Here is a 12,144-nt window from a genome sequence, read left to right as displayed (position 1 = left end):
AGAGATGACAACTCCTTGGCCTTCTCCTCCGGGAGAAACACTTTTTTCTGTTCTGTGCCCAGAACCATACCCAGGAACAGCAGACGCGTCGTAGGAACCAGCTGCGACTTTGGAATATTCAGAATCCAGCCGTGCTGTTGTAGCACTTCCCGAGATAGTGCTACTCCGACCAACAACTGCTCCCTGGACCTCGCCTTTATAAGGAGATCGTCCAAGTACGGGATAATTATAACTCCCTTTTTCCGAAGGAGTATCATTATTTCGGCCATTACCTTGGTAAATACCCTCGGTGCCGTGGACAGACCAAACGGCAACGTCTGGAATTGGTAATGACAGTCCTGTACCACAAATCTGAGGTACTCCTGGTGAGGAGGGTAAATGGGGACATGCAGGTAAGCATCCTTGATGTCCAGTGATACCATGTAATCCCCTTCGTCCAGGCTTGCAATAACCGCCCTGAGCGATTCCATTTTGAACTTGAACCTTCTTATATAAGTGTTCAAGGATTTCAAATTTAAAATGGGTCTCACCGAACCGTCCGGTTTCGGTACCACAAACATTGTGGAATAGTAACCCCGACCTTGTTGAAGGAGGGGTACCTTGATTATCACCTGATGGAAGTACAGCTTGTGAATCGCCGCCAGCACTACCTCCCTGTCTGGGGGAGTAGCTGGCAAGGCTGATTTGAGGAAACGGCGAGGGGGGGAGACGTCTCGAATTCCAGCTTGTACCCCTGAGATACCACTTGTAGAACCCAGGGATCCACCCGTGAGCGAACCCACTGGTCGCTGAAGTTCCGGAGACGGGCCCCCACCACACTTGGCTCCGCCTGTGGAGCCCCAGCGTCATGCGGTGGACTTAGAGGAAGCGGGAGAGGACTTTTGTTCCTGGGAACTGGCTGTATGGTGCAGCTTTTTCCCTCTACCTCTGCCTCTGGGCAGAAAGGACGCACCTTTAACCCGCTTGCCTTTCGAAAGGACTGTACCTGATAATACGGTGCTTTCTTTGGCTGTGAGGGAACATGGGGTAAAAATGTCGACTTCCCAGCTGTCGCTGTGGAAACGAGGTCCGAGAGACCATCCCGAAACAATTCCTCACCCTTGTAAGGCAAAACCTCCATGTGCCTTTTAGAATCCGCATCACCTGTCCACTGCCGAGTCCATAATACTATCCTGGCAGAAATGGACATTGCATTTATTCTAGATGCCAGCCGGCAAATATCCCTCTGTGCATCTCTCATGTATAAGACTACGTCTTTAATATGCTCTATGGTTAGCAATATAGTGTCCCTGTCACGGGTATCAATGTTATCAGACAGGGAATCTGACCACGCAGCTGCAGCACTGCACATCCATGCTGAAGCAATAGCAGGTCTCAGTATAGTACCTGAGTGTGTATATACAGACTTCAGGATAGCCTCCTGCTTTCTATCCGCAGGCTCCTTTAAGGCGGCCGTATCCTGAGACGGTAGTGCCACCTTTTTTGACAAGCGTGTGAGCGCTTTATCCACCCTAGGGGATGTCTCCCAACGTAACCTGTCCTCTGGCGGGAAAGGGTACGCCATTAGTAACTTTTTAGAAATTACCAGTTTCTTATCGGGGGAACCCCACGCTTCTTCACACACTTCATTCAACTCATCCGATGGGGGAAAAACCACTGGTTGCTTTTTCTCCCCAAACATAATACCCTTTTTTGTGGTACCTGGGGTAATGTCAGAAATGTGCAACACATTTTTCATTGCCGTAATCATGCAACGGATGGCCCTATTGGAATGTACACTAGTCTCGTCGTCGTCGACACTGGAGTCAGTATCCGTGTCGACATCTGTGTCTGCCATCTGAGGTAGCGGGCGTTTTTGAGCCCCTGATGGCTTTTGAGACGCCTGGGCAGGCACTGGCTGAGAAGCCGGCTGTCCCACATCTGCTATGTCATCAAACCTTTTATGTAAGGAGTTGACACTGTCGCGTAATTCCTTCCACATATCCATCTACTCAGGTGTCGACCCCGCAGGGGGTGACATCACATTTATCGGCACCTGCTCCGCCTCCACATAAGCCTCCTCATCAAACATGTCGACACAGCCGTACCGACACACCGCACACACACAGGGAATGCTCTGACTGAGGACAGGACCCCACAAAGTCCTTTGGGGAGACAGAGAGAGAGTATGCCAGCACACACCACAGCGCTATATAATGCAGGGATTTACACTACACAAAGTGATTTTCCCTATAGCAGCTATAATACACAGATTTTGCGCCTAAATTTAGTGCCCCCCCTCTCTTTTTTACCCTATTGAGCCTGGAAACTGCAGGGGAGAGCCTGGGGAGCGTCCTTCCAGCGGAGCTGTGAGAGGAAATGGCGCCAGTGTGCTGAGTGAGATAGCCCCGCCCCTTTTTCGGCGGACGTCTCTTGCTCTTATATTAATAATAATGGCAGGGGATTTTTACACATATATAGCTTATTAGGCTATATTATGTGTGATTTTGCCAGTTAAGGTACTCTAATTGCAGCCCAGGGCGCCTCCCCCCCAGCGCCCTGCACCCATCAGTGACCGGAGTATGTGGTGTGCATAGGGAGCAATGGCGCACAGCTGCAGTGCTGTGCGCTACCTTAATGAAGACCGGAGTCAGGACGTTCTTCTTGCTTCTGGCTCTGCAAGGGGGACGGCGGCGCGGCTCCGGGACCGGACGACCGAGGCTGGGCCTGTGTTCGATCCCTCTGGAGCTAATGGTGTCCAGTAGCCTAGAAGCCCAAGCTAGCTGCAAGCAGGTAGGTTCGCTTCTCTCCCCTAAGTCCCTCGTAGCAGTGAGTCTGTTGCCAGCAGATCTCACTGAAAATAAAAAACCTAATAAATACTTTCTTTACTAGAAGCTCAGGAGAGCCCCTAGTGTGCAACCAGCTCGAGCCGGGCACAGATTCTAACTAACTGAGGTCTGGAGGAGGGGCATAGAGGGAGGAGCCAGTGCACACCAGTAGTCCTAATTCTTTCTTAGAGTGCCCAGTCTCCTGCGGAGCCCGCTATTCCCCATGGTCCTTACGGAGTTCCCAGCATCCACTAGGACGTCAGAGAAATAGATTTACCGGTAGGTTTAAAATCTTATTTTCTAAGGCGCAACGCCCGCAAGAAGATGTGAGAGGGCAGCGCTGCATACACCAGCTGCAGACTCAGGCAGCTGAGGCTCTCCACAATGGCTGACAAGATTTTAGTGTTTTTGTAATGAATGTGGTGTACAGTACAGCGGCCATGCATCCAGTGCTCTGTGCCTGTGTGTGACAGGAATCTCATTCTCTCCCATAGCTACTAACTAAGCACACAGACACAGATACACACAAGTACTGGCACTGGCAGCAGGTCACGTGATGCCGGCGGGAGCCGCCCCCGTGTTAGTAGCAGGGAGTGAGACAGGCCGCCGCCGCTGCTGACGTATGACGCTTCGTGTCTGCCGGAAATTGCCGCTGCTCCAGTGACCGGTCCGGGGACAGCGAGAGAGGAGCGGCCTGCCTGACAGGGTGAGAACCGACAGCTGGGCCGTAGTGTGGTGTAGGGATTGTCGGGGTGTCACGGCCGAATAATAGGATGTCTCATTCTCCCGGCAATATGGACTGACATATGTGTGACATGGGGATGCAGGCGCTGAGATTGGGCGATGCTCGGGGATGAGGCGCTGGGCTGAGGCTGGGGAGACACAGGGAAGAGATGGAGCAGGAGGCTGAGATTATGGGATAAACGCAGGAAGGAGAGGGTGGGCTGGCATTAGGGTGACACAGAGGAGATGGTGTGCTGGCATTAGGGTTACACAGAGGAGAGGGTGGGCTGGCATTGGGGTGACACGGAGGAGAGGTTGGGCTGTCATTGGGGTGACACGGAGGAGGGTGGGCTGACATTGGGGTGACACAGAGGAGAGGTTGGGGTGACACGGAGGAGAGGTTGGGCTGGCATTGGGGTGACACGGAAGAGAGGTTGGGCTGGCATTAGGGTGACACGGAGGAGAGGGTGGTCTGGCATTGTGGTGATATGGAGCAGAGGGTGGGCTGGCATTAAGGTGACATGGAGGAGAGGTTGGGATGGCATTAGAGTGACACGGAGGAGAGGGTGGGCTGGCATTGGGGTTCCGCGGAGGAGAGGGTGTGCTGGCATTGGGGTGACGCGGAGGAGAGGGTGTGCTGGCATTGGGGTGACATGGAAGAGAGGTTGGGGTGAGGCGGAGGAGAGGGTGGGCTGGCATTGGGGGTTAGGCGGAGGAGAAGGTAGGCTGGCATTAACCGCGGAGGAGCGGGTGTGCTGGCATTGGGGTGACATGGTGGAGAGGTTGGGGTGAGGCGAAGGAGAGGGTGGGCTGGCATTGGGGTGACATGGAGGAGAGGTTGGGGTGAGGCGGAGGAGAGGGTGGGCTGGCATTGGGGTTAGGCGGAGGAGAGGGTGGGCTGGCATTGGGGTTAGGCGGAGGAGAGGGTGGGCTGGCATTGGGGTGAGGCGGAGGAGAGGGTGGGCTGGCATTGGGGTGAGGCGGAGGAGAGGGTGGGCTGGCATTGGGGTTAGGCGAAGGAGAGGGTGTGCTGGCATTAACCGTGGAGGAGCGGGTGTGCTGGCATTGGGATGACATGGAGGAGAGGGTGGGCTGGCATTGGGGTGAGGCGAAGGAGAGGGTGGGCTGGCATTGGGGTGAGGCGGAGTAGAAGGTGGGCTGGCATTGGGGTGAGGCGGAGGAGAGGGTGGGCTGGCATTGTGGTTAGGTGGAGGAAAGGGTGTGCTGGCATTAACATTAATGAGACGGGGTGACGCCCAGGAGAGGGTGGGCTGGCATTAGGGTGATGTGGAGGAGAGGGTGAGCTGGCATTGGGGTGACGCGGAGGAGAGAGTGGGCTGGCATTGGGGTGACGCGGAGGAGAGGGTGGGCTGGCATGAACGCGGAGAAGAGGGTGGGCTGACATGAACGCGGAGGAGAGGGTGGGCTGGCATTGGGGTGACGCGGAGGAGAGGGTGGGCTGGCATCGGGGTGACTTGGAGGAGCTGTGGGCTGGCATTGGGGTGACGAGGAGAGAGTGGGCTGGCATTGGGGTGACTCGGAGGAGAGGGTGGGCTGGCATTGGGGTGACGCGGAGGAGAGGGTGGGCTGGCATTGGGGTGACGCAGAGGAGAGGGTGGGCTGGCATTGGGGCGACGCGGAGGAGCGGGTGGGCAGGCATTGGGGCGACGCGGAGTAGAGGGAGGGCTGGCATTGGAGTGACGCGGAGGAGACGGTGGGCTGGCATCGGGGAAGCAGACAGGAGACCGGCGTCTAAAGATTGGGGGAATACAGGCAGGAGATTGGACAGGGCAACGCTGAGATTGGAGGAGGCTCAGGCAGTAGACGGGAACAGAGATTGGGAGAGACTCAGGCAGGAGATGGGTGGCTGAGATTGGGGAAGTCGCAGGTACAGTAGGAGACATTTGGGGATGAGATTTTGGAGCTGACATTGGAAAATACAGGAAAAGTTTCAGGGGTTACATATAGTGAGGCACAGGGGCTGAGAATGGAACTGACACTTTAAAAACAGGAGATGAGGCTGATGCAGATTTTGAGAATCTATAGTTTACAAAGATTTAAACGTTCGCTCTTTCCCTTCCTCAGTGGAGCTCACAGTCTAATTTCTTTACCAACATTGTACTAACAGTATATTTTTGAGTAGCCCTGGGATAGGTAAGTTAATGATTAAAATAATGATGAAATACTGGGTGGTGGAGTGATGGATGAAGCATGGAGGTAATGGTATGTGCAAACAGAAGCAGAAATTGTGGTTGATTTAGATGACAGACATAATATTATTTTTTGGGATACATACTTTAATATAGTACACGGTCAGGTCACATTATTATGATCATCAGCTAATAGCCAGAGTAACAGTTTCAGAGCCCCATACACAGCAGGGTTATCTGAACTGTCCTTTTAGACACACGTCTGGTAGCCCCGAGGTACATTTTGACAGTGAGCTGCTCCACTGTAGGGTGTCAGTCGGCCCTCACGTAGCTTCATGGGTGGTATTCATGTGACCGCCGGTCAGCTGACCGACAGTCACATGACCTCCTCCACGAGCCCGACGGCTCACTTTCCCGATGGTCGGCATGCCGACCAACAGGGACTATTTCCACTCGTGGGTGTCCACGACACCCATAGAGTGGGAATAGAACCCGTGGCGACCGCAGGTCGCCACCGAGCCCGCAGCGTGGCGAGCGCAGCGAGCCCGCAAGGGGCTTGCTGCACTCGCCCCTCCCCGCCGGGATCCCGGCGTCGGTAAGCTGACCGGCGGTCAGGAGACCGCCGGTCAGCCATACTACACCCAGCTTCATAGCCAGCGTTCCCCTCTCGCATCAATGGCACGTGTGGCTCCGCAGTTTCCACGTCTTTTATTTGCAATGGTGCCATTTGTCCAGTCACGATACACCTTCACCACAGCAGCACACAAACAGTTCACAAACTGCGCTGTTTCAGGAATACTACAACCCTTGGCCTGAATCCCTTTTAGCCACTCTGATAAATCGCCCCTTTTATCCATGACAACAGCGAGTGATATGTGTGCATACAGCCTATCGCACATCTTATGTACCCACCTAGCCAGCGCACGACACGTGGCGTACTTCATGGGCTACGCGCTGCCAACATCAAATGTAGGAGGTGGTCAGCTTATGTGATCCTTTGTAATATAAATCCGATTTGTACCACAACAATCAGGAGAAGTGTTAAATTGGGGCATCACTTTGGAATCAGATGACCAAGCAGAATCATGTACAAAATTAAGCAATAACGGTTAATGTAGTTTAGTATTCCTTGAAAGAGGATGGGGAACAATAAGTTAGGAGTGCAGTTATTTGTGTCCACCCAGGTAGGTGTGATAATAATTAATAGGACTAAGCTAGTAATTCCCAAACTACTTTGAATCTTGTGCCTTAGAGTATCAGAATTTTTTTCAATGCACCCTTAGACCAAAAGTTTTTTATTAAGTAATGTAGAAAGAAATATTAAATTAAATACATTATCCTTAGGTTCGGTTGTGTGGTGAGGGACAAGACTTAAGGTGTGTACACACGGTGAGATTTTTTCTTGAGATTTTGACTATATAGTCAAAATCGCAAGAAAAGTTAGTGCAAATCGCAAGGTGAAAGTCACCTTGCGATCCCGATGCGCGGCCCCGCCAGGTCGGCATCGCAAGAAAAGATAGACTGTGCAGGCAAGTCAATCCTTGCTAGATCGGTGTACTATCTAGTTCATCTCACATGTCAATGACATCTCACATAAGCCAAAATCTCACATAAGCCAAAATCGTAAGCACACATAGTACAGATCTCAAGAAAAGTTAGTCAAAATCTGTCCTATCTGGGCTCCGGGGAGTTCAAGAGAAATCGCAAGTAAAAATCGAACATAGCAAGGATCTCACCGTGTGTACACACCCCAACTTCTGTTTGGCCACATATGTTATGATTGGCAGCCACCCGCACTGGGTTTGCCTATTACATTGAGCAATAATAATCAGAATTTGTTCTTGACCACCAATCCAAGACAACCCTTCGAGTGCCCTGAGGCACCCAGTTAGAGAACCACTGCAGTAAACTAAAGGTGCATACACATGGTGCAATTTTTCCGTGCAATATGGACTATATAGTCCATATCGCAGGGAAACCTAGTTCATATTGCACCGTATGTATAAGCTTGTGATGCTGATGCAATGAGAATGCAGCGGGACCGCACAAGTAAATATAGTGGATGCAGGCTGGGCCGATACTGACTACATGCCTCCGGGCACAATATAGTCCGTATAGACCGCTACACCCTGTCACACCGTGTGAGACTGAGAGACTGGGCCATGTTAAGGATAGATTACTGATTTGGTTACCGACTTTGTATATCTTTACATTAACAGTCTGTTTAATATATTATATCATGTTTGAAGTGACAAAGCCGGCATTAAACCGAAAAGAGTTTCCATATAACTTGGCTATTATGCTTATTTAAACAAATATAAACTCTGCTTAACTGGATTATATTTGCACTCCATAACAATAATGTTGTTCAGACATCAAAATGTATAGCAGAATCTGAGTATATAACCACAAAATAAATCATTTTTAAGCTATTTTTAGTTAACTCCTAATGCGATACTTTTACTAGACTATATTGTTGCCTGATACATTATGAGCTTATTGTTTTTTTTGGTGCACCCCTGAAAAATAATTGCTGCAGAAATTGTTACGTATCTGTTACCGGAGTTATGTCTCACCATTTCCCCCCCGTGAGTAGGGAGGGTGAGTATATCTGAAATCTTTTGCCATAGTACCACCCTCATTCATCCCTGACTGGCTGGATTCTAGTCATTGTGTGAAGACGTTGCACAGCAGTGATTGGCTGTGTCTGAAATCATTCATTCCCAGTGTTGTGTCTGTAGCCATAGCTGTAAATTGACACATCTGTTACGCAGTCTCTGCCCTCTGTCCCCACGGGAGGGGTGTGTGTATCTGCTAGGATGAAATGGTAGGTGATGGTGTTATCTATCAGCTTTGTATCTATAAATATTTTTTCCCAGAAGCCCAGATGTTTGAGTGGGTGCTGCTTTGTTTCAGATGCAGAACACTTTCAGCTTTATATTGCATTTAGATGCCTTTAAATTCCTTGCTGTATTTCACTGACTTCCAGGAGCTGTTCACTGTTCCCATTACCTTGTCATGATCTCATGTTGTTGTAACTGGTTTTATATGGCTGTTAAAATATTAGGGCTTTTATACAAACTTGCATTTACCAGGGCGCCGGTAGTGTGTACTTAAAGCCTCCCTGCAACAGCGTACAATGCACTTAATGAGCACTGCTATTTATGTCAAAATTGACACAAAGTAAGTGTTTGCCAGAAAGTACTTTTGTACATATCCATTCATTTACAGTAGCTTTTGGCATAAGAGTTACAAAGGGCATTTAATGGGCTTTAGGAACTCACATTAGACCCTTAAATGTAACGTCTGTGTGTATGGTAGACCATTGCTGCATTTTGTTATTATTTTCTTGAAATTTCCTTGGTAGGATTAACTTAATTACAAGCCTCTTATCCTATTTTCTCATCCTTTCTAAAATATGCTGAATTTGTTAACACTTGAACGCTGTGTTAATACCTTTGATTCTGGTGTTGCAGCCAGTTAATCATGTGCCACTGATTCTTTGATTTAATGTGAATGTGATCAGTTTGTGTGGTTTATACAATATTTTGCTGCTTGTTTACGAATTATTGTAGATTTTGTGTTGATGGTTTAGTCACTGTCATTTTGAGGAAACTGCCTACATAAAGTGGTGAGTTCTGTCCACTTTTTAATGAGTCGGTTTTACTCTAATAATAAATAATCACGTAGTAAGAAGGGGTGTGGGTTGATAAGTCGACACTCAAAATAGATCAACAGGTTTATAAGGTCGACATAGAAAAAGATCAACACATGATTTTCACCTAACCCGCAAAACCATGAAAAACAATGTGTCGACCTACTTGGATTGACAATTTTAATGCCGACCTTTTAAACCTGTTGAACATTTACATGCCGACTTATTCACTGTTGACCATCTGGTGTTTACTTTTTTATTGTTTATTTTCCATCTGAATACCAGTTGGAATATTGGCGATTTTATATAGTATGATTGGCATTGTATGTTATTTATGCATGCTGATACAAATCCTCAATTATTTCCCCATGAGTGGGTTAAATTTGTACCCTAAAATCTTTTGCACTGTAAAACTGTTACATATTATGTATAATGTTATGAATTAAGCTTAATATTAAGGAGAACCGTGTTCCTGCCTGTTCAGGTTTAAAACAATCGGAATCTGCAGGAAGCAAAGCACTTTGTGACTCCAGAACTGGTTGATGTGGAATACTTGTCATAAAGAGACCATCCCTTGTTTGTCCTTGTCCTGTCAAAAAGGATCCATTCACAAATATATGTATAAAATATGCACACCCCAGTGGCAAACGCAGGATTTCTAGAGGGGGGTTTCCGAATGCAATCCACAATCTCCCACTATGCGGAACATGGAATGCAGTATTAATATTTAACACTATAGATTGTCTATAGTATAGGCTGTATCAAACATTTTTAAATAATATAAATAAGATAAGTGGTCAGGAAAAGGTTAAACATACTATAATAAATATACAAGCATAATAGAACCAGTACTGCACCTTCTAAGCACACATTCTCCCACCTCATGGTAAGGCTCCTGTTTCTTCTTCCTGGTAGATACTCTCTGGCATACCTCCCAACATGATCCTCTCCAGGAGGGACACAATGCTCTGCTTGTGTACTTTTTCTTCATTTATGATGGCCAGCACCTGTGTTGAACAGGTTAATGGATAAGAAAGGTGTTTCACCACAGGTGATGGCAATCATACAGTAAGAGGAAAGTCCAGGAGCAGAGCATTCTGTCCCTCCTGGAGAGGGTCACCTTGGGAGGTATGCTCTCTGGTCCAGTGCACTGATTGAGTACACACATTAAACTTGGTAGAAGAAGCTGCTGTCACTGTGCAGAAGCTCTGCTCTGTCCCTTAAACTGCAATGTGGCGACGGCTCTAGTAATCGTTTTTTCTCTAACGTCCTAGTGGATGCTGGGGACTCCGTCAGGACCATGGGGAATAGCGGCTCCGCAGGAGACAGGGCACAAAAGCAAGCTTTTAGGATCACATGGTGTGTACTGGCTCCTCCCCCTATGACCCTCCTCCAAGCCTCAGTTAGGTTTTTGTGCCCGTCCGAGAAGGGTGCAATCTAGGTGGCTCTCTTAAAGAGTTGCTTAGAAAAAGTTTTTAGGTTCTTTATTTTCAGTGAGTCCTGCTGGCAACAGGCTCACTGCATCGAGGGACTTAGGGGAGAGAATTTCAACTCACCTGCGTGCAGGATGGATTGGATTCTTAGGCTACTGGACACCATTAGCTTCAGAGGGAGTCGGAACACAGGTCTCGCCCTGGGGTTCGTCCCGGAGCCGCGCCGCCGACCCCCTTGCAGATGCTGAAGATTGAAGAGGTCCGGAACCAGGCGGCAGAAGACTTTTCAGTCTTCCTCAGGTAGCGCACAGCACTGCAGCTGTGCGCCATTGTCTGTCAGCACACTTCCCACAGCGATCACGGAGGGTGCAGGGCGCGGGGGGGGGGCGCCCTGGCAGCAATGTAGAATACCTGTATGGCGAAAAATACATCACATATAGCCCTTGAGGCTATATGGATGTATTTAACCCCTGCCAGACTTCACAATCTCCGGAGAAGAAGCCCGCCGAAAAGGGGGCGGGGCCTATTCTCCTCAGCACACAGCGCCATTTTCCCCTCACAGAAAGGCTGAGGGGAAGGCTCCCAGGCTCTCCCCTGCACTGCACTACAGAAACAGGGTTAAAACAGAGAGGGGGGGCACTGATTTGGCGATATATATTAAATGCTATATGGGAGGAACACTTATATAAGGGTTGTCCCTGTATAATTATAGCATTTTGGTGTGTGCTGGCAAACTCTCCCTCTGTCTCCCCAAAGGGCTAGTGGGTCCTGTCCTCTATCAGAGCATTCCCTATGTGTGTGCTGTATGTCGGTACGTGTGTGTCGACATGTATGAGGAAAATGTTGGTGAGGAGGCGGAGCAAATTGCCTGTAATGGTGATGTCACTCTCTAGGGAGTCGACACCGGAATGGATGGCTTACTTATGGAATTACGTGATAATGTCAACACGCTGCAAGTGGGTTGACGACATGAGACGGCCGGCGAACAAATTAGTACCGATCCAGGCGTCTCAGACACCGTCAGGGGCTTGTAAAAACGCCCATTTACCTCAGTCGGTCGACATAGACCCAGACACGGACACTGATTTCAGTGTCGACGGTGAAGAAACAAACGTATTTTCCTTTAGGGCCACACGTTAAGGGCAATGAAGGAGGTGTTACATATTTCTGATACTCCAAGTACCACAAAGAAGGGTATTATGTGTGAGGTGAAAAAACTACCTGTAGTTTTTCCTGAATCAGATAAATTAAATGAAGTGTGTGATGATGCGTGGGTTTCCCCCGATAGAAAATTATTGGCGGTATACCCTTTCCCGCCAGAAGTTAAGGCGCATTGGGAAACACCCCTCAGGGTGGATAAGGCGCTCACATGCTTA

At 49.0% G+C, this 12,144-nt stretch overlaps 1 protein-coding gene across 3 annotated transcripts in view; it reads left to right on the top strand.

The window, feature by feature from the left end:
• The first annotated feature begins 3,251 nt into the window (after positions 1-3,251).
• NDEL1 (nudE neurodevelopment protein 1 like 1) overlaps positions 3,252-12,144 on the top strand; it is a 105,279-nt gene continuing 96,386 nt past the window's right edge. For 2 of the 3 annotated variants that reach the window (XM_063961065.1, XM_063961063.1), the window contains exon 1: positions 8,429-8,507. In XM_063961065.1, the coding sequence (XP_063817135.1) occupies positions 8,505-8,507 (3 nt within the window). In that variant the 5' untranslated portion in view covers positions 8,429-8,504. Of the gene's footprint in view, positions 3,514-8,428; positions 8,508-12,144 lie in introns of those variants that run through there. The other variant, XM_063961064.1, reaches the window with a different exon arrangement.

Source organism: Pseudophryne corroboree, chromosome 3, assembly GCF_028390025.1.
Source record: "Pseudophryne corroboree isolate aPseCor3 chromosome 3, aPseCor3.hap2, whole genome shotgun sequence".
Taxonomy (NCBI): domain Eukaryota; kingdom Metazoa; phylum Chordata; class Amphibia; order Anura; family Myobatrachidae; genus Pseudophryne; species Pseudophryne corroboree.
Note: the sequence above shows the minus strand (reverse complement) of the source record. Positions and strands in the feature narration are given on the sequence as shown.